Source organism: Lepidochelys olivacea (genome assembly GCF_965140295.1).
Source record: "Lepidochelys olivacea isolate rLepOli2 genome assembly, chromosome: 9".
NCBI classification, from domain to species: domain Eukaryota; kingdom Metazoa; phylum Chordata; order Testudines; family Cheloniidae; genus Lepidochelys; species Lepidochelys olivacea.
In genome coordinates this window covers 92,339,192-92,365,645 of record NC_140419.1, presented here as the reverse complement: position 1 = coordinate 92,365,645, position 26,454 = coordinate 92,339,192, and the positions used below count along the sequence as shown (strand labels likewise).

The window sequence follows — 26,454 nt, the reverse complement described above, 5'->3', positions numbered from 1 at the left end:
CCGGCGCTGTCAGCACAAGCAAACTACAGCTCCCGGCAGGCCCCGCGGCCCGTCCCTGCCCACGCAAACTACAGCTCCCGGCAGGCCCCGCGGCCCGTCCCTGTCCACGCAAACTACAGCTCCCGGCAGGCCCCGCGGCCCGTCCCTGCCCACGCAAACTACAGCTCCCGGCAGGCCCCGCGGCCCAGCCCCTTCAGCCAAACCCTTAGGAGGGGGGGGGCTCCGCTCCGGCCCCGTCACGTGACAGGGCGAAGTTGGCCCGTGCCGTGAGGGGTGCGCTCGGCGCGGAAGCGGGACTCGGGCCCACGGCAGGGGGGAAACGGCGACTGGAGCGCGGTGAGTGGCCCCGGCCTCCCACAGGGCAACGGGCGGCTCCTGCTGACCCCGGGGCTGCGGAACAGGAGCCCGGCCTGGCTCCCCCTCCGCGCGAAGTACTCCCCCCCCCCCGTCCCCACAGCAACCCCCCCCCAGAGTCCCCCGATATACCCCTCCCCCACGCCAACCCGCACCCCTGTAGCTCCACCCTGGCACGCCCCAACGCCCCACCCCGCCATGCCCCTCGTCCGCACCCACCGCCCCACCCCACCCTCACCCCCACCCCCGCCATACACCTCCCCTGCGCTCCTGCCAAACCCCTCCCCCCCCCAGAGTCCCTTCCCCCACCTTGCCTCCTAGGTCACTCTCACCTGCCATGCCCCTCCCCCAGGCGCCTTGCCCCATATGTCCCTCCCCCAAGGTAGCCCCCACGCCGCAGAGTCTTTACCCGCTGGGTCACTGCCATCCAGTCACGCCCTTCCACTCATGGCACCCTCTCCCTTTTCCTTCCTAGGCGGGCCCCCCCACATCCTACATAGTACCTCTTCTTCCAGCCATCACCATGCCCGCCACCCCGTCTTTCCCGTGCCCCTGCCCCCAGGTCAGCCCCAGCCCGCGGAACATCACTTCACTTCCTTAGCGCTTGGTGTGACCATTAACTCTCAGGCCATTTCCTCTCCCTTCTCTCAAGTCACATCTCACCTTGTTTCCCAAGACACTTTCTGGGCTCCTACCTTCCTGCCATCTTAAACCCTTTTAAAAGCTGTAAGTTGTGTTGGAGAAGGATATCAGGCCATGAAGAGATTTCCCATCCCCCAGTGTTGCTCTCGGTTTGGGTGCTATGTAAATTACCTTTGGCTTCAAACCGAGATGCTGCTTCATGGGAGTCTTTAGGAGTATGTTTTTGTTACTATTATTATTCATTCCCTTGGGATTTTTCTTCTGTTTCTAGCTGCTCCAGTGGCGTGAATGTTGGTAACTTAAAATGAGATGTTAAATGTTTCATTGAAATACATGACACATTAACAGTACCTCCCTCATTTGAAGAATTAAGTAGATTAATTCCTCCTCCTCCAAAAAAGTTTCCCTTTCCAATGACATTAAAATGTGGGGCAGGTCTTTTAATTTCAGAGCAAATATTTTTATTTTATTCTTAATGAGAATAGTTCTTGCTAGCAATTTGCTAATTTGCTGTTAGTCGTTCTTTATTTCAGTCTTTTCTATGTGAAGTAGGAAAAATGGTGGTGATATTTGCAATCTGCTCATTTGGCTGAGTTAGTGCTAGAATAAAATCAGAAAAGTAAATCAGTTTTAATATCTGCATCGTTGTTTTTCAAATGATCATACTGCGAGACCTTTTAAGATTTTTTTGTTAATTTTAATGGTGCTGGGAGTAGGGCTTCCTTTAAGGAGGAGAGCTCACATTTGTTCTTAGTAGCTCTCAAAAAATACTTCTAGAGATTTTGGAAGACAAATTTTAGATCTACATTACCGGTAGTTATGTGTTGCTCAATGTTAAATGACTGAATGGATTTTGTCTTTCTTTGTGTCTGGTCTGAAGATTGCTGCCCCTTTACTGGTGTAGTTAATAAACAAGGTTATATTATGTTAAAAAACAGACCGGCAGAAAATGTCTAGATAGGTTCCTACGGTTTGGCTCTACTGTGGCTTTGGTATAATTGACTACTGTCCAGAATCCTTTACTTACCCATAAGAAAATAGTACTTTTTCCATGGTTATGGTCATACTTGTTTGTCATTAGCCAGGTCTGAAGGACAAAATTTTCCTGGCAGAGAACTGTTTCAGTGGACAAAAACAAAGCATACTTATTACACACTGCTACAATATTTGGTTTTAATCCATGGTTTAGTGGTAAAAACAAACTAGGTTTCCAGATGAGGATATCCAAGCTGATAGATGCAGACAGCTGTAATGTGATTAGTGTTGTCAATATATGTCCTGCAAGTGACAAAAGTAGAGAGTTCAGAGAAAAAGAACAGACCTGTATGAAATGTTGTCATCATCTAGTTTGATCAAACTAATTCTACAGTAACTTTTTTTTGTCTAGTAGAGTACATTTCTGGTGTGTGTGATAGCTGTATCATATATTATGACATTCCCTTAAACTCTTTGACAAAATTAATCTTGCACACTGTGTAACAGTCTTTTAAAAATGTTGTGTGTGTCAGAGGGCATATAGCTTACTGTTATGGAATTGGAATTCTATAAATTACAATTTCTTTTTCAGCCCCAGTTGAGTCTCTAAGGTGCCACAAGTACTCCTTTTCCTTTTGCGAATACAGACTAACACGGCTGTTACTCTGAAACCTGCATAGAGACTGTCTTCTCAACATAAATATATAGCTGTATGTGAAAATAATACATCAAAACAAAACATTACTGCACACGTCTCCCCTGGGGAGAGGATCAGAGAGCAAACACATGACAGATGTTAGTCACATTGCTTAATATGCTACTGGAAACTGCTCAGACACTACAGTGATGAGTACTGTATAAGAACCTATATAGAAGAGAATGGAAAAGAAAATAGATGCTAGAGGCCAGTTTGGAACTGTCATTCTTAGGATTCCCGAGGGGAAAGCCCTTTACCTTCCCAGCTGAAATTTTGCCTCCAGCTAGTTCAGTTAGGTGGAGTTAGTTCAGTTTTTCCTTTTACACCTGCAGATCAAATTAGAAATGTGTTTACCGTTATTTCAGCTTGCTCATCATCCAGGAGGTGAGGAGCAGTTTGAGTTCCTTATTTTTCGCTTCTTATTTTGGCATTTTTAAATTAATACCTGCTAGAACATTGTTGGCAACTGTGGGATGCCTCTCCCCACCTGTTGGATTGCTGCCAGAGGCCCAGTTATAACACAAAAAACAAATAAACACCATTTGTAGCAGAGGTGCTTAGTTTACTGTAGTCATTCAGCCTTGCACTGAAGTGGATCTGTTCATGCTTTTGCAACTAAAATGACTTGACAGATTCTAAGGGGGAGCAGCAGGTGAAGTTAGGGTCTCCCTGAAAGTGGTAGGTTTCAGAGTAACAGCCGTGTTAGTCTGTATTCGCAAAAAGAAAAGGAGGACTTGTGGCACCTTAGAGACTAACCAATTTATTTGAGCATGAGCTTTCGTGAGCTACAGCTCACTTCATCGGATGCATACCGTGGAAACTGCAGCAGACATTATATACACACAGAGATCATGAAACAATACCTCCTCCCACCCCACTGTCCTGCTGGTAATAGCTTATCTAAAGTGATCATCAGGTGGGCCATTTCCAGCACAGATCCAGGTTTTCTCACCCCCCCCCCCCCCACACAAACTCACTCTCCTGCTGGTAATAGCCCATCCAAAGTGACAACACTCTTCACAATGTGCATGATAATCAAGGTGGGCCATATCCAGCACAAATCCAGGCTTTCTCACCCCCCCCTTTTTTTCCGGGGACACTCACACAAACTCACTCTCCTGCTGGCAATAGCTCATCCAAACTGACCACTCTCCAAGTTTAAATCCAAGTTTAACCAGAACGACGGGGGGTGGGGGGGTTGGAAAAAACAAGGGGAAATAGGCTACCTTGCATAATGACTTAGCCACTCCCAGTCTCTATTTAAGCCTAAATTAATAGTATCCAATTTGCAAATGAATTCCAATTCAGCAGTTTCTCGCTGGAGTCTGGATTTGAAGTTTTTTTGTTTTAAGATAGCGACCTTCATGTCTGTGATTGCGTGGCCAGAGAGATTGAAGTGTTCTCCGACTGGTTTATGAATGTTATAATTCTTGATGTCTGATTTGTGTCCATTTATTCTTTTACGTAGAGACTGTCCAGTTTGACCAATGTAAATGGCAGAGGGGCATTGCTGGCACATGATGGCATATATCACAGTGGTGGATGTGCAGGTGAAAGAGCCTCTGATAGTGTGGCTGATGTTATTAGGCCCTGTGATGGTGTCTCCTGAATAGATATGTGGGCACAGTTGGCAACGGGCTTTGTTGCAGGGATAAGTTCCTGGGTTAGTGGTTCTGTTGTGTGGTGTGTGGTTGCTAGTGAGTATTTGCTTCAGGTTGGGGGGCTGTCTGTAGGCAAGGACTGGCCTGTCTCCCAAGATTTGTGAGAGTGTTGGGTCATCCTTCAGGATAGGTTGTAGATCCTTAATAATGCGTTGGAGGGGTTTTAGTTGGGGGCTGAAGGTGACGGCTAGTGGCGTTCTGTTATTTTCTTTGTTAAGCCTGTCCTGTAGTAGGTGACTTCTGGGAACTCTTCTGGCTCTATCAATCTGTTTCTTCACTTCCGCAGGTGGGTATTGTAGTTGTAAGAAAGCTTGACAGAGATCTTGTAGGTGTTTGTCTCTGTCTGAGGGGTTGGAGCAAATGCGGTTGTATCGCAGAGCTTGGCTGTAGACGATGGATCATGTGGTGTGGTCAGGGTGAAAGCATGTAGGTAGGAATAGCAGTCAGTAGGTTTCCGGTATAGGGTGGTGTTTATGTGACCATTGTTTATTAGCACTGTAGTGTCCAGGAAGTGGATCTCTTGTGTGGACTGGACCAGGCTGAGGTTGATGGTGGAAATGCTGGAAATGGCCCACCTTGATTATCATGCACATTGTAGGGAGAGTGGTCACTTTGGATGAGCTATTACCAGCAGGATAGTGAGTTTGTGTGTGTCGTTTTTGGAGGGGGGTGAGGGGGTGAGAGAACCTGGATTTGTGCAGGAAATGGCCCACCTTGATTATCATGCACATTGTGAAGAGAGTTGTCACTTTGGATGGGCTATTACCAGCAGGAGAGTGAGTTTGTGTGTGTGGGGGGTGGAGGGTGAGAAAACCTGGATTTGTGCTGGAAATGGCCCAACTTGATGATCACTTTAGATAAGCTATTACCAGCAGGACAGTGGGGTGGGAGGAGGTATTGTTTCATGATCTCTGTGTGTATATAATGTCTGCTGCAGTTTCCACGGTATGCATCCGATGAAGTGAGCTGTAGCTCACGAAAGCTCATGCTCAAATAAATTGGTTAGTCTCTAAGGTGCCACAAGTACTCCTTTTCTTTTTCCTGAAAGTGATGGCGCCACCCAGTGAGATTGATGTTTTAGCCAGGTTATCTAAATGATCAGTTGCCCACTTAGAGGGGAGGCACTCTGGAGAGGTGTAACATTGCTAAGAGGGTGTTTAAAAATATAATTCCCCTGAAGAAATGGTTCTTCCAGATGACCATACATTTGATGGAGAGCAAGATTCACATCCTCCTCACCCCCGCATCTCCCCATCCTTTAGCTAGTTTTTTTTATAGGAACCGGGGATAAATCCGGGGATAACAGGACTGAAAAATGGACTAAAGGGAACAAAAAGTACAGGTGAAAGAGAATGGCACACTAATATATCCATTGTTTGAGAACATTATCAATGGGGAATTGGGAAAAACTTGGACATAGGATATCATTTCAACCGTCATAATGAAGTTTTTATAAGGTATAGCAAAATGTAAAGTAGAAATAACTTCCATTTCATAGGTGGAATCATCAGTTAAATCTTTAGCAATAGAGCTACTGTGGCCTGAGGAGATATCTTTCAAAAAGAACAAGCAGAAAGACAGACTGAAGACTTTTTTAAAAGAAACTTTGAAGCAGCATCTGTTGCCCCTCAAACATTTTCATCAACTACATCCGTTTTTCGCAACATGAGTGGCGGGGTGGGAGGTACAGACTACTTCAATGGGATGCAAAGGAGAGAAAAGGGTCTGTCTGGCTTGGAAAGCTGCAGATCATTCCTAACTACATGTGCACACTGCAAATGTGCTGCTCAGTCTGTGTTTCCTTTTTTCTTTGCTTCTGTTGTGCTGCTTTCACTGTACAGGGCTTCAGACTGAGATAGCAACCTGTCACACCCGAACCTTGTTTGCTGGGCTTGCGTGGCACCCACATCCACTTTGGTGGGCACCAGTGGATGTTCCCCCATGCCAGCAGTGTGTGCCTTCGAATTGAGTTGGGTAATGAGTGGGAGGAATCAGAGCTACCAGGGAATAAATGAAGGTAGGAGGTATGTAAGGGACAAGTCAGAAAAATGCAAGAGCAACAAAGGAAAGAACATGAGGATGACAAGGGGGGGGGGGCAGACAGAAAAAGAAGAGTACAAGAGAAAGGCGACAGAAAAAAGAGATGGCACTATCATAATGTGGCACTGGGGACATATACCAATCCCTCCCCAAGGGTGGAGGAGAAGCACCACCAACAAAAAATATTGGGAACCACTGACGTGCATGCTGCTTGCTCTTGATGATATGAAGACAAAAGATATAGCAAGACAGTAAAGAAAAGTCAATCTGCTAAAATCTTACTTCAGCTACATCTGTCATGGCACACACTTCTGTTGGTTCCTTAATCTGTCTTGTGAGATGTGACTTCTAATGCTATTGCTAAAAGACATTGTTGACTCCTCCATGGCAACCTCTCCAAGCAATTTTTTCAACATAATTTGAAGGAGGAAAACAGTTGAGTGAACAGTTAGAGAAAGTACTGTTGGAGGCCAATGACAAGAATATGTCGTCTGCACCTTAAGTGGCCTTACAGGAGGGCTAATTAACTCTTCAAATGTAGTCGTTTTGAAATTGGGGTGGAAGTTAGGTAGAGTTCCGACTACAAAGGAAAACTCTGAAACAGAAAGTGAGGAGGAAAGTCTAGGAGCGAGAAAAAATCCTCTCCAAATAAGAGTTGGGTTTCCTAGAAAAAATTTTCATTCAATACCTGCTCTAGAACAGCAGGAGTGTTTTTTAATTTAATTTTAATTTTTTTAAAGCCATAGGTACAGTAACATCTTGTCTCTTGGGTCTGGGAAGCATTGGGAGAATATCTTGTCAAATTTGCCAATGAGTATTTTCACACTTTCCCCATGCTGCCTCTTATGCAAGGGAGGACTCCCCGTAAAAATCTGCAAGGCCACCACATTCTTTTCCTTTAAATCTCTTTAAAACCCAACAGTGCTGTGATGTCTATAATACGCTTGACGTTTGTTAGGCAGCTGGAGTGCTATGACTGCTGCTTATTATATTAATTGTAACTATCTCATTGTTATCTCATGCACTGTATTGTATCCCCCCGTTCTCATTTAATACAATTCTGTTGTGAGCTCTTTACGGCAGGAGTCATTGTCTTGTTATGTGTATGTTTGGTGTGTATGAGGAAACTATTGGGAGTGGTTCCAACTCCTTAATAGTGTACCTCTCATGATCCAGCTTTTCATTCGTAGTCTCACAGAGAATTGGTTATGTCAGAGGCATTACTACATAGTCCTAAAAGGACAGGCCAGCCTGGAAAAGAGCTCAGTATCAGCACAGAGCAGGTAGAAAAGTCTTCTGGAACTAGGAGTGATACTACTGACGACAGTCCTCCTTATGAGACACACTCAAGAATCTGCATACGTTAGTGATGAATCTGACTGACTTCACTTACGTAAACCTACAAGCGGTCTAAACAATATTAGGAAATTCTGCAAATAGAGCATATACTATTCAGTCAAGCCACATACATGTGAAGAGCTTTCCACATGAAGGTTGTTTGACTTATCAGGCAATTTGCGCATACTGATCGCTGCCTGAATTTACATCTGCCTTCAAAACTCCAAGAAACTTGGAGCTCCACAGGTAGATGCACTTGACTAAATTTGTGAATTGTTTCTGGTGCAAATGAAATGTGCAATCTGGCAATGGATATCCTATTCACTTATTGGTTAGGCATGCATTCAGACCACAGTCAGCAGGATCATTCAGACAGTAAGGGTAGCGAAACCATTAATGATGTATGTAAACCAAGATGAGCTTAGAATGCTATTGTCTTCTGACCCAGTGGAATTGTTATTATACAGCTTACCCTACTAAGCAGGCTATTATTTTCAGGTCCTATTTGGCATCCAAAGCCAGAAACTTTGAACTTAACAGTAGCAACTGAAATAAATTTGTTGAGTGAGATAGATATATCTGAATGTGCAAGCAAATAAAATGAAAGCTTTTTAGTGGAGCTGCTGGTTTTTAAGGAACTGGTGTCTAGCCTGTTGCCTTAAGGCTCTTAACTGTGTATCTTGAGAGTGACTTTCTTATGAAGAAAATGTTTGTATTTAATTACAAACTTAAAATGTGTTCTCTGACAGCTTTTTTTTTCAGGAGGGGAGTAAAGAGTAAGCAGCATCTGAGGAGGGGCTACTTTGAGGGGAGGGATGAGGGAAGAGAAAGCAGAAGGTTGGAGCCATGTTGTCTTTACAGGAGTGGGAAGGGAGGGGGAGCAAGCAAGTTGCAGAGCAGTTGGTGGAGGGATGGGGCCCATGGGGGAGAGAGAACTAGCAAGCGGAGAAGCAGGTGTACTGCAAAAAGGACTCTTTAGAAAAAGAGAAAGGAAAAAAAAAAAAGCCATCAGTTTCCTCTTTAAGCCCAGCTGGGAAGCTGAAGAAGCATCTTAGTAACTTAGAAAGTAAAATTTAGTTTTAGGCACCCAAATTAGGAGCTACTTTTATGCTTTCAGTGCAGTTTCTTGAGAGAATTCAGGAAGGGGTTGGAGGGGGAAAATATTGTAGGTTTAAACTACGCTATCTCATCTGATTATGTCCCCTTCACATTTTGAAATAGGACATTTGACTCTTACACTGAAAATGTTTGGATGCTATTGATTTTGGATTTGAAGATGTGGAGAAAAAGGGATTTATCTGTATTTTTTTATGAATATCATCTGTACTTCAGTTCACCTGTTTGATGTCCTGTCTGATTTAATGGAATTTAAATCAAAGGAGGCTGTTAGGGGGAAACAAACAGGCAATAATGACAAAGTTAAGGTAGTGCCAGAGAGAATACCTAGGATCCTCAAGGAAACAATGGGGGAAATACTAATAGGGAAATGCCTGGCTACAATCAGGCTAGCAGTTTAATTTTCTCAGACCTGTGGATGGGGTCAAAAGGGCATTAAACTATTAGATCCTGGCCTAGAGAGGAACCAGTGTGACGGGGCAGCCACTGCTAGGGACATAATGTAGGGTTACCAACTGTCTAATTGCACAAATGCAAACACCTTTGCCCCCCCGCCCATCACACCCCCACTCACTCTCCTGCACCCACACTCACTTTCACCGGGCTGGAGCAGAGGGTTGGGGTGTGGGAGGGGATGTAGGCTCTGGGCTAGGGGGTGGGGCCAAGGAGTTCAGAGTGGCAGGGGGCTCCAAACTGAGCCTGGGGCAGGGGGTTGGGGTACAGGGGATATGTGGGGTACAGGCTCTAGGAGGGAGTTTGGGTTTAGGAGGGGGCTCAGAACTGGAGCAGGGGGTTGGAGTGTAGGAGGAGGTGAGGCAGGAGAGCAAGCTCTGGATGGAGCTTACCTCGGGCTGCTCCCTGAAGCGACTGGCATGTCTGGCTCCTAGGCGGAGGCATGGCCAGGTGGCTCTGCACACTGCCACTGCCTGCAGATACCACCCCTGCAGCACCCATTGGCCGCAGTGTCGGCACTCAGGGCAGGGTGCGGGGCAGCATGTGGAGACCCCCTGGCCGCCTCTGCGCCTAGGAGCTGGACATGCTGGCCCATTCTGGGAGTTAAGCGGAGCCAGGGTAGGTAGGGAGCCTGCCTTAGTGCTGCTGTGCTGCTGACCGGACTTTTGGCTATTAAAATGTCCCGGATTGCTTTTAATAGTCACCGGGAGATTGAGGCCGATTTCAGTAGATTCCTGGCCAATCTGGGAGGGTTGGTAATCCTAGACGTAAGAGGAAGAAGCACAGAAATGGTGGTATCTTGGCTAAGAGCAAGAAAAGTGCAAAACTTGCAAGGAAAGGATCGAGATTAGTTGGGACCAGATGTGTATAGACTGTTGTTTTAATCTTTCTCTTGGCTTGGTATGTACTTTAGCGTAAATAGATGATACATTTGTTTTGAATAAGTTGTTTTATAGTCACTTTACTCAACCATAGGTTGCAGGCTTCCAGAGACTCATTTCTTACAGATGCCAAATACAGTTGGGTCTGTTGTGTTAACACAGTTGGAAATGGGGGGAGCTGCCACTCCAGGAGCTGGTCTGTGAGTGGTAGAATTGAGGGCCTCCACATGGAGAGAGGTGAAGGTTACAAAATTTGTCACTTGAGTGCACTAGAGGATGGCCGCAATAGGAGTCTAAGGCACTCATAACAATGGCAGTACCATTGGAATGGGGGGTGTGGTAACCTGGTGATCCAGTCTAAAGTGCGGGTAGAGGTCTGACACTTAGGGCTTGTCTACACTTACCGGGCTATTGACATGCAGCGATCGATGCATCAGTGGTCAATTTAGCGGGTCTGGAGAAGACCTGCTAAAGCGACCACAGATCGCTCTCCCATGGACTCCTGTACTCCACCGGATTGAGAAGAGTAAGGGGAGGCGTCGGGAGAGCTTCTCCCATCGACATCGCGTAGTGTGGACCCTGTGGTAAGTAGATCTAAGCTGCATTGACTGGAGTTATGCTATTCACGGAGCTCAAATTGCAAAGCTTAGATTGACACTTCCCTGTAGTGTAGACAAGGCCTTAGAAAGGGTGCCCACAGAGAGACCGGGTAGAGGTCACAGTTCTAACTTCCCATTGAACTGTGACAGAAAAGAATCTTAGATTTATTATGACAGGTTTCAGAGTAGCAGCCGAGTTAGTCTGTATTCGCAAAAAGAGAAGGAGTACTTGTGGCACCTTAGAGCCTAACAAATTTATTTGAGCATAAGCTTTCGTGAGCTACAGGATGAAGTGAGCTGTAGCTCACGAAAGCTTATGCTCAAATAAATTTGTTAGTCTCTAAGGTGCCACAAGTACTCCTTTTCTTTTTCAGATTTATTATGCACTTTTGGCAATTGGCTTAATATTTCCTCTCCTGTTTAAAATACATTGTTGAAGCACTGTGCTTTCAGGTTTGCTCGTTTTGCTTATGATGATAGGAATTCTTCTTTTTCATCTGGAAAAAGAATGCTAACAGGTAAGGGCTGGTGGCCTGCAGCAGTGAGTGTGTACCAGTATACTTACAGTGCCTTAATTGTCTCTAAAAAAGAAAAGGAGTACTTGTGGCACCTTAGAGACTAACCAATTTATTTGAGCATGAGCTTTCGTGAGCTACAGCTCACTTCATCGGATGTATGCAGTGGAAAATACAGTGAGGAGATTTATATACACACAGAACATGAAAAAATGGGTGTTATCATACACACTGTAAGGAGAGTGATGTATATAAATCTCCTCACTGTATTTTCCACTGAATGCATCCAATGAAGTGAGTTGTAGCTCACAAAAGCTTATGCTCAGATAAATTGGTTAGTCTCTAAGGTGCCACAAGTGCTCCTTTTCACATTGTGAAAAGATAAACTATCAGACTGTTTCTCTTTTTTCTCCTTATCACTAAAAGTAATCCTGGTTTAAGTAAATGTTCCCCATCTTGTTTAGTCATCCCTAGTATTTATTTCTATGCATATAATTGACTTCACTATAGTTGCCTATGTCACTTGGGATGAGCCATAATGTCATCCTTTCCTCATGTTACCACTGTACCAGAAGCTTCTGGAAATACGTCTTTGATGTCTGATAGTTTAGTGTAATTTCTAGGGCTCTCAAGTGATTAAAGAAATTAATTGCTGTTAATTGTGTGATCAAAAATATTAATCGTGATTAATTGCATGATTAATCACAGTGTTAATAATAGAATACCATTTATTTAAATAGTTTTGGGTGTTTTCTACATTTTCAAATATATTCATTTAAATTTCAAGGCAGAATACAAAGTGTACAGTGCTCACTTTATATTTTTATTACAAATATTTGCACTCTAAAAAACAAAAGAAATACACCTCTACCCCAATATAACGTGACCCGATATAACATGGGTTCTCATACAACGCAGTAAAGCAAGCCTCTCCCTCCCCAGAGTCTGGGAGGCAGGAGCTGTAGGGGGGCACTTTTGGGGGCCCTGCAGGCCCAGAGTGGCCCGGGTGATTAGCAGGGGGCCGGGAGCAGCCCGCTCTGCTTCCCTCACCCTCAGCCCCAGCCGTGTTGCTCGGGGGAGGAGGCATAGGGGAAGGGATTCTCTCCCCCCCCCCCCCCCCGGCACTCACCGGCAGTGGTGGAAGCAGAGCAGCCCGGCCCCAGCCTGCTCCACTCCGCCAGCTCCCAGCTGTGGCGCTCCACTTCCCGCCGCCAGTGGGTGCGGGGGGTGTCCTTTCCCCAACCACCCTGCACTCACCGGCGGCAGGAAGTGGAGCTCTGCGTCTGGGAGCTGGTGGAGTGGAGCGGCCTGGGGCCACGTTGCTCCACTTCCAACCGCTGCTGGTGAGTGCCTATCAGGGGGTGGGGGGGTGGATAGGGGACAGGGAGCAGGGAGGTTGGGTAGGGGGTTGGGTCCTGGGGGGTGATTAGGGACAGGGGGCTCTCTGGAGGGGGTAGTCAGGGGATAAGGAGCGGGGGGGCCAAAGCAAGTTTGATATAATGTGGTAAGAATTTTTGTCTCCTGAGGACCACGTTATATTGGGGTAGAGGTGTAGTATTTTTCAATTCCCCCATTACAAGTACTGTACTACAATTTCTTTATCATGAAAGATGAACTTACAAATGTAGAATTATGTACAAAAAACCCCTGCATTCAAAAATAAAACAATGTAAAACTTTAGAGCCTACAAGTCCACTCAGTCCTACTACTTGTTCAGCCAATTGCTCAGAGAAACAAGTTTGTTTACATTTACAGGAAATAATGCTGCCTGCTCTTGTTTACCATGTCACCTGAAAGTGAGAACAGGCATTTGCATGCACTGTTGTAGCCAGCGTCACAAGGTATTTACGTGCCGGTGCTGTAGCTATTTTTAGAAATCTCACATTGGTACCTTCTTTGTGTTTTGTCAGATCTGCAGTGAAAGTGTTCTTAAAATGAACATGTGCTGGGTCATCATCCGAGACTGCTATAACATGAAATAAATGGCAGAAGGCGGGTAAAACAGAACAGGAGACATGCAGTTCTCCCCCCAAGGAGTTCAGTCACAAATTTAATTAACGCATTATTTTTTCAACAAGCGTCATCAGCATTGAAATTTGTCCTCTGGAGTGGTGGCCAAAGCATGAAGGGACATACAAATGTTTAGCATATCTGGCACGTAAATACCTTGTAATGCCAACTACAAAAGTGCCATGTGAATACCTGTTCTCACTTTCAGGTGACGTAATCAAGAAGCAGGCAGCATTATCTTCCATAAATTTAAACAAGTCTGTTTCTCTAAGTGATTGCCTAAACAACAAGTAGGACTGAGTGGACTTGTAGGCGCTAAAGTTTTACATTGTTTTGTTTTTAGTGCAATTATGTAATAAAAAAAAATCTACATTGTAAGTTGTATTTTCATGATAAAGAGGTTGCATTACAGTACTTGTATGAGGTGAATTGAAAAATACTATTTTTTGTTTATCATTGTTACAGTGCAAATATTTGTAATAAAAATAAATATAAAGTGAGCGCTGTACACTTTGTATTCTGTGTTGTAATTGAAATCAAATACTTGAAAATGTAGAAAAACTTCCAAAATATTTAATAAATTTCAATTAATATTCTGTTTTTAATAGTGCGATTAAAACTGTGATTAATCATGATTAATTTTTTTTGAGTTAATCGCATGAGTTAACTGCGATTAATCGACAGCCCTAGTAATTTCACATCCTTGTAAAAATCTCTCCAGGTGAACATAATCACTGCCGAAAAAATCTACAAAAATCGAATACTTTTCCTTTTAGTATTAAAAAAGAAAATGTTTCTCTCCACACCAAATTATTGTTTCATCTTCAACTGTCATGTTGGTGTATTCCTACTTTTAGAGATATATTAAGTATATATATTACTAAATAAGATTTCATTCATTTATCCTATTTGCATATTCTGAAACTAAATCTAGTAATTCCTTACTAGATTTAGGAATCAGTAGCAATTAAGTAGCAAAGAAGCATCTTGTATGAAGTGCTTCATGGTAATATAACTGCTGTTAAGGTGGTATGACCGTTTAAAAGCAATTGTTTTTCTGTTCAATGATGGTGGCTTAAGAATAAGTATCTGTAAAGGAGCAAATGCTATGTTATCCATAACTTACACTAGTTACCGAACATTTGTAGTAAGTATGCATGCCTCAATGTAATTTGAATAAAGTTAAATTGATATGTTGGGTATAAAGTGACTTTAAATGTGTCCACATAAGGGTTTTCACAACTATAACAATATTGATTTAAATACAGATTTCAGTTAAACAGTGTAATTCTCATATATAGGCCTTAGAAGACTCATCTGTGTCAAATGATCTTTAATTGGTTCCTGGACCCCAAAAGAGCCAAATCACTCTTGTCAGGACTCCACTGACCCAAATTTGGCTCACTGGGCATTCGATCCTAATAACAGAGTTGGTGGTGGTTTCCAAACCTTTTAAGAGTCCTAGTGAGGATTGCAAATTCTTGAGGGGAGCTGCCAGACTTTATAAGGGGGTGATGAGGTGTTCAGGAAAAGAGTGAAGGAGAGAGCAGAAGGCAGATCTCCCAGGCTCTTTAGGGAGGGTGACAAAATGAGAGGATTGAAGGGAAGTTGAGGTTTTTGCCCTCTCTTGTGGACCTCCCGCAATTTGCGGGAGGAAAGAAACCCCACAAGGAGCCTCAATAGTCACACCCAGTCCATGAGTTTTGATGGGCTTGACAAGCTACTCTCAAGGCTTAGGACCAGATTTTTAGAGGTATTTAAGTCCTAAAGATGCAGTTAGGTACCTCTAGGTGTTTTGAAAATCCCATGGTACCAAACTCCTATTGAAATCAGTGGGGGGTTCGGAGCCTACGTGATTTTGAAAATTCCACTGGGTGCCTAGCCTGCATCTTTAGGTGCCTGGCCTTTAGTGTCTACCCCTTTCAAGCTCTGAGGGAGCTTGGTGAGGCCCCAACCTTAGACAGAGCTAGTATAAGTATAGTTTTTTGGTTTTTAGTGAAAGCTTGGGTCCGAATCATTTTTTGAGGTCATATGAGCCATCGTTCTCTGGCAATGTTACTATATTGTGTTTTAATAACACTTGTAATAAGACTTTAAACAACTATATTTTAATTCTGGTTGCTAGATCTCAAGTAAGTTAAGTAAAAGTACACTTTGTATCTTATTTTTTCTCTCGCTGCACAGTGGCTAGGGGGAGAATGTTCCAACTATTTAACACACTATGTATTTAGGGTATCCTAATACAGCAGTTCTTTGTATGATTCATTTAAATTTTTTTGCAGAAAAATTCTGTGTCTGCCCAAGATCTAACCTACCAACTTTGAGTCTTATATTTTTTTCATGGGTTTGCGTTGTGCAGTGTGTTTGAGGGATTTGGGCGGGGGGGAGGTGTCAAAACTGGTTCACTTGCAAATTTCTTCTTATGGAGCAACTGCTGTTGCTGCATAATAATTGGAAAGTTGAAACTATTTTAGGACTATGATGGAGTATGCCTTTGGACTCCTCAGCAATCTCACTTTGGCAGTTTGCCAGAAACAACTCTTCTAATCTGTTCCATAGAAGAAAAGAAATCAATGTTTTAAAGGGAAATGTTTAATATGAGATTTAAAAACCTTTTCTGAAAATCAGTTAGCTATTCCAGTCTGAAGAAAAAACAGTATCGGGTACTTCTTGAATTGGCAGGTACTGTAAATGAGAACTTGATCTGTTCAAGTGGATCTTAATTTAGAATTTTGTTCACTGCTTTATTTCTTCATAAAGTCTCGCACAAAGTTTAAGTTACTTGACTATAGTTTACATATAAAGTAGGGGAAATGAAGAACTACTCTTAGTTTGGTAAGATCTTATCTGATATTAATAGCTTTGAAGAAATTCAGTTTTTGCCATTTCTGGCAATTGGAAATGAAACTGAATTATTTGACTATTGTTCTGTAACTATATATGAGCATGTTTCACTTCTTTATATCTTTTGGAATAGATGGAAGTCAGCAAATGATTTTGTTCCTATCATTACTGAGATCATCACTGAAATATCTAGAAAAACAAGGCTTATGAAGTATTGACAAATAGATTTCCTAAAAGTATTTGTGGCGCATGTTCTTCTTTGTGTAGCAAACATCCTTTTTTGCTGCATCACAAGGTGTGCTAGAAAACTTGAGTTTTTCAGGTGGCCTGATGGGATGAAAGCAGTTTGGGTTTTTTTGTACTGCTGTGTATCAAGGTTTTATAACCATAAATTAGCAAGTATTTAGCAGACTTTTCTCCATTCAGTGAATCTCTGCATGAATACAAAGAAAGTAATGGGGCTAAAATTATAAGGCCTGTCCTGTGAATTTGATAACAGGGTTTTAGCTGTGCAATTCATCTTGGCCCTGGTCTACACTACAAGTTTAGGTAGAATTTAACAGTGTTAGATCGATTTAACCCTGCACCCATCCACACAGCGGAGCCATTTTTGTCGACTTAATGGGCTCTTAAAATCTATTTCTGTACTCCTCCCCGACGAGGGAATTAGTGCTGAAATCGACATCGCTGGGTCGAATTTGGATTAGCGTGGACGCAATTCGACAGTATTGGCCTCTGGGAGCTATCCCAGAGTGCTCCATTGTGACCGCTCTGGACAGCACTTTCAACTCAGATGCGTTAGCCAGGTACACAGGAAAAGCACTGTAGACTTTTGAATTTCATTTCCTGTTTGGCCAGAGTGGCAAGCTCATCAGCAGAGGTCACTATGCAGAGCTCATCAGCACAGGTGACCATGCAGTCCCAAAATGGCAAAAGAGCTCCAGCATGGACCGAGCGGGAGGTACTAGATCTAGTCGCTATATGAGAAGACAATCCGTGCTATCAGAACTCCGTTCGAAAAGACGAAATGCCAAAATATTTGAAAAAATCTCCAAGGGCATGAAGGACAGAGGCTATCACAGGGACCTGCAGCAGTGCTGCGTGAAACTTAAGGAGCTGAGGCAAGCCTACCAAAGAATCAAACGCCCGCTCGAGGTCAGAGTTTCTATGATGAGCTGCATGCAATTCTAGGGGGTGCCCTTACAACTACCCCACACCTGTACGTGGACTCCTGCAAGGGAGTCTCGCACAACAGGGATGAGGATTTTGGGGATGAGGAAGATGCTAGCGCACACCAGGCAAGCAGAGAAACAGTTCCTGGCTGTCAGGGAGAACGGTTTATCACCCTGAAGCCAATACCCTCCCAACCCGGGCTCCCAGACCTTGAAGGCGGAGAAGGCACCTCTGGTGAGTGTACCTTTTGTAAATATAATACACTGTTTAAAAGCAAGTATGTTTAATGATTAATTTGCCCTGAAGACTTGGAATGCATTCGCAGCCAGTACAGCTACTGGAAAAGTCTGTTAACGTGTCTGGGGATGGAGCAAAAATCCTCCAGGACACCTCAATGAAGCTCTCATGGAGGTACTCCCAAAGCCTTTGCAAAAGGTTTCTGGGGAGGGCAGCCTTATTGCATCCTCCATGGTAGAACACTTTACCACGACAGGCTAGTAGCACGTAGTCTGGAATCATTGCATAAGAAAGCATGGCAGCGTGTGGTCCCAGTGTTTGCTGGCATTCAAGCAACATCTGTTCTTTATCTCTCTGTGTTATCATTCTCCTGAGGATATCATTCATGGTCACCTGGTTGAAATAGGGGAATTTTATTAAGGGGACATTCAGAGGTGGTCGTTCCTGCTGGGCTGTTTGCCTGTGGCTGAAAATAAAGCATTCCCGCTGTTAGCCACATGGTGGGGAGAGGGGTGAAGCGATCATCCCAGAGAATTGGGTGTGTGTGGGGGGGGTTAGTTGGGTTTGTGCTGCACGTTAACCCCAAAACATCAGCACCTCCTTTTAAATAGCCAATGTGTCTTTTTCAATTTTACTCTCCTTTTTTTTCCTCCCGCAGCTGCAAATGTTTCAACGCTGCTACTAGCATCTCCATCCCAGAGGCTAGCGCAGATAAGAAGGTGAAAAAACCGCACTCGCAATGAAATGTTCTCTGAGCTCATGCAGTCCACCCAAACTGAAAGAGCCCAGCAGAATGCGTGGAGGCAGACAATAGTAGAGTCCAGGAAAGCACAAAATGAACGCGAGGACAGGAGACGGGAGCAACAGGAGAGGTAGTGGGATCAAGAGGAAAGGTGGTGGCAGCATGATGAGAGAGGCAGGATGCAGTGCTGAGGTTACTGGAGGATCAAAGTGATAGGCTCCGATGTATGGTTGAGGTGCGGGAAAGGCACGGGCCACCACGGCAGCCTCTGTGTAACCAACTGCCCTCCTCCCCAAGTTCCATAGCCTCCTCACCCAGATGCCCAAGAACGCGGGGTAGGGGTGGGGAGGCGCTCTGAGCCCCCAACCACTCCACCCCAGAGGACTGCCCAAGCAACAGAAGGCTGGCATTCAGTAAGTTTTGAAGTGCAGTGTGGCCTTGTCCTTCCCTCCTCCCACACCCCACCTGGTGCTTCCTTCCTCCCCAACCCCTCCCAGGTTACCTTGGCAGTTATTCCCCTATTTGTGTGACGAATTAATAAAGAATGCATGAATTTGAAACAACAATGACTTTATTGCTTCGGCAAGCAGCGATCAAAGGCGGGAGAGGAGGGCGGTTGGCTTACAGGGAAGTAGAGTGAACCAAGGCGGTGGGTTTTCATCAAGGAGAAACAAACAGAACCGTCACACCGTAGCCTGGTCAGTCATGAAACTGGTTTTCAAAGCTTCTCTGATGCGCACCACGCCCTGCTGAGCTCTTCTAACTGCCCAGGATCTGGCTGCGCATAATCAAATGCCAGGCGATTTGCCTCAACTTCCCACCCCGCCATAAACATCTCCCCCTTACTCTCTCAGATATTGTGGAGCACACAGCAAGCAGTAATAACAATGGGAATATTGGTTTCACTGAGGTCTAACTGAGTCAGTAAACTGCGCCAGTGCGCTTTTAAACGTCCAAATACACATTCTACCACCATTCTGCACTTGCTCAGCCTATAGTTGAACAGCTCCTGACTACTGTCCAGGGTGCCTGTGTGTGGCTTCATGAGCCATGGCATTAAGGGGTAGCCTGGGTCCCCAAGGGTAACTATAGGCATTTCAACATCCCCAATGGTTATTTTCTGGTCGGGAAAGTAAGTCCCTTGCTGCAGCTGTTCATACAGACCAGAGTTCCTGAAGATGCAAGCGTCATGTACCTTTCCTGGCCATCCCACATTGATGTTGGTGAAACGTCCCTTGTGATCCACCAGTGCTTGCAACACCATTGAAAAGTACCCCTTTCGGTTTATGTACTGGCTTCCTTGGTCGTCCAGTCCTAAGATAGGGATATGCGTTCTGTCTATGGCCCACCACAGTTAGGGAATCCCATTGCAGCAAAGCCATGCACTATGACCTGCACATTTCCCAGAGTCACTACCCTTGATAGCAGCAGCTCAGTGATTGCATTGGCTACTTGCATCACAGCAGCCCCCAGAGTAAATTTGCCCACTCCAAATTGATTCCCGACTGACGGGTAGCTGTCTAGCATTGCAAGCTTCCAAAGGGCTATCGCCACTCGCTTGTGAACTGTGAGGGCTGCTCTCATCTTGGTATTCTTGTGCTTCAGGGCAGGGGAAAGCAAGTCACAAAGTTCCATGAAAGTGCCCTTACGCATGCGAAAGTTTCGCAGCCATTGGGAATCTTCCCAGACCCACAACACTATGCGGTCCCACCAATCTTTGCTTGTTTCACAGGCCAGAATCGGCGTTCCATGGCATGAGCCTGCTCCATTTCCACCAGGATGGCCAAATTGCCGGGACCCGTGCTTTTAGAGAAATCTGTGTCCATGTCCTCATCACTCTTGTCACCGTGCTGCCATTGCCTCCTTACGTGCTTTTGCAGGTTCTGGTTCTTCATATACTTCATGATAATGCGCGAGGTGTTTACAATGCTGATAACTACCGCGGTGATCTGAGCGGTCTCCATGCTTGCCGTAGTATGGCGTCTGCAGGAGAGCAGAGTTGCAGGGGAAGCGGTGGTTGGATGGCCAGTTTTGCAGACCTACTGCATCTTCTGCTGCCAGGACGACAGCTGAGTGGGCTGCAAGCTTGCTGTGGTATGGCGAGACAAGAGCAGCCGAGCAGAGTTGCAGCGGAAGTGGCCCTGTGAGACCATCAGGAGAGCAGAGTGCCAGCGGAAGCGGTGGATGACGACGGTCATATAGAAGACCTGTGAGGTGGATTCATAGCATCAGGAGAGCAGAGTGGCAGCGGAAGCGGTGGATGATGATGATGGTTAGCAGTCCTACTGCACCGTCTGCTGAAAGCAGTATGGTGCCCGCATGGAAAAAAGGCATGAAACGATTGTCTGCCGTTGCTTTCACGGAGGGAGGGACGGCTAGCGACATGTACCCAAAACCACCTACGACAATGTTTTTGCCCCATCAGGCATTGGGAGCTTAACCTAGAATTCCAATGGGCGGCAGAGACTGCGGGAACTGTGGGATAGCTACCCACAGTGCAACACTCTAACAGTCGACGCTAGCCTTGCTATTGTGGATGCACTCTGCTGACTTAATGCGCTTAGTACATTAGTGTGGGGACACACACAGTCGACTGTATAAAATCGCTTTCTAAAAAATCGACTTCTATGAATTCGACCTAATTTTGTAGTGTAGACATACTCTTGTACAGCTACACACAGCCCCAATCAACTCAGTGTGCCTGTAATATAGGAGGAAGTGTTGTCCAGTGGCCAGACAAGGAAATTAAGGGGTTTAGGATTCCTTTATTCTGTTGCAGTTCCACCACTAATTTGCTGTGATCTTGGACGAGTCACTTGCCCATTCTGTGCCTTCATGCACTCATTTTCTGTACTAGATGCCTACTTACCTCATATGAGTGCTATAAGACTTAACTTACATTTGTATAATTTCCAATATAAGATGCTAAATAAATGCATATTATTGTTCTTCCTGAGAAGAAATAAGGCCTCTGAGCTCTGAATTACATGATTTTTGTAACTAAACCCTCAGTCTTAATGTTGTATTTAACTTCCCTCACCTTTTAAAAAATAAACTTATAACTGAATATCTTTTTTAAGGGGGATTTCAGTTAATGCTCAGGTATCTTTGTGAACATCTGTATGCGAAATGGCTTAATGGACGGTCTTTCTTCTTCTTTTAATAAAAATAAATTTGAATGAAGAATAAGTACAAAACATATCAGCTAAAAGCCAGTTTTAGTTTAAAGAAAATAGTTTCAGCCATTTGAATGTTGAGTGTTCAAATATACACAAGTGACAGCATTATTATTTAGAAAAGATTGCAAACTTGTGTTCAATATTTTTTTATACTATGAAAATTTTTCTGAAAACTTGCTAGTTCCAAACTATCTTCTCTCACTCCTAGTTGCCTTTTCTATTATTAATATAATACAGCTGTGATTTCTGAGGTATTGTCTGCTGAGTACTAGGAACAGTTCATCCTAAAGGTGGCACAAATAGATATACCACACTTACGTTGAGTGTACTGTTCTAAAACATATCTTCCTATGAAACATGGCAAAGGCATTTGAACTCCCTCAGCACTTGCTATGTTTCAAATTGTAAGTTTTCAAACAAAATAGTTTCTCAGTTTCATGAGTCCAAAGATAAGGTGGTTCTTGAGCTCAACTGGCTAAATGTTTAAACTGAATAAAAATCCAGAATCATTTTTGGGTCACAACCAAAGCAACTTTTGGAGAAAGTTGAAACAGAAAGAGATCTAGGAAGGAAGTGATGCCTCGATATGATAGCGTTAAACAAGCTGTTTAGCATGCTGAATCACAAGGTTCTTTTTCCCTCATGTTTTCATTTGGAATATTTTGGATTTCTACTACTTGTGTTCTGAAGGAGTGTTTTTATACTTTCCACTATATTTTTGCTAAGCCATAAATCATGGCAGCATAAAATAATTTAAAAAGACTTGTAAATAAATTGAATATTAGGGTTCCTATATTTGCCTGCTCTCATTCACAAGACAAGCCAGTGAAGTTCACAGATAGTTCTATTTTACCCTCATGCTCCTCCTGCACTGGAGTGCTTTTCCTGTACAGTCACCGCAATTTCAAAACCAGAAGGGTGTCACAATTCTAAACTGCTGGTATCACTTCTGCCTGCTTCACACTGCTGCAGCATCAATGGGAACATGCTATTGTGCAGAAGCAGAGGTAGATTAAACCAAGTGACAAAAGGGATCTTTTCAAAAGTCTGTAGGAAAAAAGCCACTGTGTGTTTATCATTGTTGATTAAGGCTGTAATAAGAGCATTCTTGTGGCTTTTAGGTAATAAAACCAAAACCTTTCAAAAGACTGCTTTCAGTTAGTAGTTAATCTTAGGGAAGGGTGTCACCGGTAGAAGAAAAATATGTTACTGGAAAATAGACTTGCACCTTTTGCCCATCTGAGGTTAAAGCAGACAGGTTCCCCGTCTGCAAAATCAGAAAAAATAAACTGAAGCTTGCTTTATAGAGTAAATCCTGAAATGGCGCACTTTTGTCTTTAATCAAAACCAGCTTTTTAAACTTGAATTAAAAAAAAAAAAAGGCAGCCTCTTTGTTTAAATGATCAAGGCTCCTCTGATTAAGAAAAAGACAACAAACTCCCCCTGCTGGTGGCTTCACGGACATTTCAATTTTAGGAAGTTGGGATTGTGTTTTCTGACCATAAAAATACTGGGGAATTCCTTCTGTTTTTCCTCCTCTGATCTCTCAATCTTTCTGAAACATTTCTTATAAATTTACTCAGCTTAAATTTTAAGGTCTGTGTGATAAATGCCAGTTAATTTAATTTTGTTCCCTGTATTCCTAAATGAAAGTTCATAATATAAACTAGGGGTAGGCAACCTATGGCACGTGAGCTGATTTTCAGTGGCATTCACACTGCGCAGGTCCTGGCCACCGGTCTGGGGGGGCTCTTCATTTTAATTTAATTTTAAATGAAGTTTCTTAAACATTTTAAAAACCTTATTTACTTTACATACAACAATAGCTTAGTTATATATTATAGACTTATAGAAAGAGACCTTCTAAAAACGTTAAAATGTATTACTGGCATGCGAAACCTTAAATTAGAGTGAATGAATGAAGATTCGGCACACCACGTCTGAAAGGTTGCCAACTCCGGATATAAACCTTCAGGTGACAGATTATGAGGGTATATGTTTCTACTATGTAGCAGAACACAATAGCTAAGTATGCTGAGTTATGTACTCAGTTAATCACATTTTAAAAATACCCAAAATATATAATATGGACTCCAGGTACTGGTTTTGTTTGGGGCTGGGGGAAGGAATTAAAAAAAAATCAAAAACCTAGTATATTATTATTTCATTATATTTGGAGGCTTTAAAATATTGTGATTGATTTGAATGAGCATTAGATTGCAAGGCATTTTAGAATAAATCTATATATCTAAAATTTCTAATACTTTCTTTTGCAAATGTTCAAAGCCCGTTCTCTCCTGTTCTTACATCTGACTTCTGTATAATATATGCAGTCTAGCTGAAGTCTCCAATATCTGCTTTCTCATCAGCTCCCCAATATGGCCTCATCATCAACACCTAAATATAATTCAAACTCCTTGGAGAGTTCGTCAATTAAAAGGGTGAGTGTAGCTTCTTCTGTATTATTGTGGCTATGTATTTTTTTCACTTTTTAAGTCAAGTATCCCAGGGGTCACTAGCTTTCAGGTTCTTGAACATAAAACTGAATATTTATTGCGTAACTTAAATATAAATTATTTCTATTTCCAAAGTTCAAATGCAACTTGAAACAACAATGAACTGTAAGATTGAAGCATCAACCTGTGCAAACAAAGAAATTTCTTATTCCAGGTTTTTATAGCGCCCGAAAGTCAATCCTGTTTCAATTTGCAAATTGCTGTGCACTTTTTCTAGTATTGCTGAATGTTGAAATTTTGTTACTATTCAGCTCTTTTTGTCTTTAGAAAAATTCTATCACACAATTAATTAACAAGTTGTATCTAGCTCAGTGGTTCCCAGACTTGTTCCGCTGCTTGTGCAGGGAAAGCCCCTGGCGGGCCCGGCCAGTCTGTTTACCTGCCATGTCCACAGGTTCAGCCGAACGTGGCTCCCAGTGGCCGCGGTTCGCTGCTCTAGGCCAATGGGAGCTGCTGGAAGCGGCGGCCAGTACGTCCCTCGCGCCGCTTCCAGCAGCTCCCATTGGCCTGGAGCAGCGAACCGCGGCAACTGAGAGCCGCGATCGGCCAAACTTGCAGACACGGCAGGTAAACAAACTGGCCCGGCCCACCAGGGGCTTTCCCTGAACAAGCGGCGGAACAAGTTTGGGAACCCCTGATCTAGCCATATCTGGTAGCTGGGCCACTTTGAGATAAAATATAATTACCTAAAGATAGTACTCTCTACTAAACTCCACTCTTTTGTCACACGTATTGGGAGGGGGAGTATTTTTATTTGATTTATTTTAGCTTGATTTATTCTGAGGCAAATAGATGCTGCTTCTGCATTACTTGGTGGACTGTGTATCCTTGCACTTAAGTAGTATAATAGAAGTTTGTTTACTTGCTGTTTAAAAATATTTCTCACTACCTTCTGCAGAAATACTTATGCTGAACTACAGCCTTGTCACTCACTGTTTTCTTAAAATCTTTATTAAAAGACATAAGCACCAAATGTGCAAAGTATATCTAATAGTGAGGTGAACATTTTGCTTGTATAACTATTTGAAAAGTGGGACAGATTTTTAAACTCTTGAACTAAGCAACTATGATGAATAACTCTTATTCCAGAGAATTGGAATCTACAAAACCTTTAGAGACATTGAGATATAGACATTTTATTCCAGTTAAATACAGAAATTATTTTTGAATATTTCTTTAGCAAATAACATTAAGCACAGAGTTGAATTATTATTTTAGGGGTTCCTTTTTGCTTTGCTTTGCTAAGTCAGTTCCTGTACTGAAGTTCCTATTCCTTCATGTACTGGATATTTCATGTTTTAAAACAGTTTATATCTATAAGATTTGAAGAAGTTGCATCAAGTATGAATTTGTTTTTATACCACCCTTTCTCTTTAGACCCCAAAAGATGGAACTAAATGGGAACAAAATGAGGAAATACCTCGTCTACCAGGAGAAACTAGAGTCACAGGTAAAAAATTATCATTGAATGATCTAACCTAGTGCATATTGAAGGATTAGTAGGCCATCTGTATGTAGTTTTATCTCTGTACTGTTGTGAATTTGTAGTGGGGTAACTTTTACTGAACTCCCATAAACATTTTATTTTAAAAAAACATTCAGGGTTGTTGAAGTGTGACATCCACCCAATGCAAACCCTTAAATGCAAGAGAATGCCAAGGTAAGGGACGCCTCTTAGTTGTAACTTACTGCCCATACAGCATATTTTTAATGACAGGACTCCCACATTTCCTTCTTATATGCTGCACACAACACATCACTTTCCCTCACACAATAATGTGCAACTTTAACTACAACTTCAGCAACATAAGCATGTGTCAGCGTTGACTTGTGTGCTAAGTGTTGCCCTGTTATGTTTGGGATATATGATATTGTAAGGAAGGTTTTTGCATTACAGTGTGAGGAAGTCTGTATGCAGTGTTTCCTTATGTGTTGGAGACAGAAGGCTGATCCTTGTGAAGGGGTGGAGTCTACCACCCTCAGTGGAAATGTGCTGTGTGGGTGTTAGGGTCCGATTAAAAGGAGTCCTTTAGCTTGACATTCCTTTGGGTATATCTACACAGCAACTATATACCCATAGCTGCCTTGCTAGCTGACTTGGGCTTGTGGGGCTCGAGCTGCAGGGCTGTTTAATTGCTATGTAGACTTTTGGGCTCAGGATGGAGCCCAGGCTCTGGGACCCTTACACTTCACCCTTACACTTCCGGGTCCCTGAGCCTGTGCTCCAGCCTAAGCCTGGAAGTCTACACAGAAATTTAATAGTCCCACAGCACAAGCCCCGCAATCCCATGTTGGCTAGCATGGGCCACCTGTGGGTGTCTGGTTGCTGTGTAGACATATTCTTTGTATCTAATGGTTTGTTTTGGAGAGATATCGCACTTATGAAAACCTTAACTGGTTTTAAATATTTTTCTAATGGGAATTTTCTAGATTTTTAATAGAGCAAGTGATGGAGGGATTGGAGGCAGGGTATATCAGGGGG

The 26,454-nt window shown here is 43.3% G+C and overlaps 1 protein-coding gene across 1 annotated transcript in view; it reads left to right on the top strand.

Annotated features, from left to right (window-relative positions):
- The first annotated feature begins 220 nt into the window (after positions 1 to 220).
- The window catches only part of MTM1 (myotubularin 1), a 75,893-nt gene continuing 49,659 nt past the window's right edge, over positions 221 to 26,454 (top strand). The window contains exons 1-3 of the mRNA XM_084639250.1: positions 221 to 336; positions 23,826 to 23,897; positions 25,350 to 25,422. Of these exons, the coding sequence (XP_084495376.1) occupies positions 23,835 to 23,897; positions 25,350 to 25,422 (136 nt within the window). The 5' untranslated portion in view covers positions 221 to 336; positions 23,826 to 23,834. The remainder of the gene's footprint in view (positions 337 to 23,825; positions 23,898 to 25,349; positions 25,423 to 26,454) is intronic.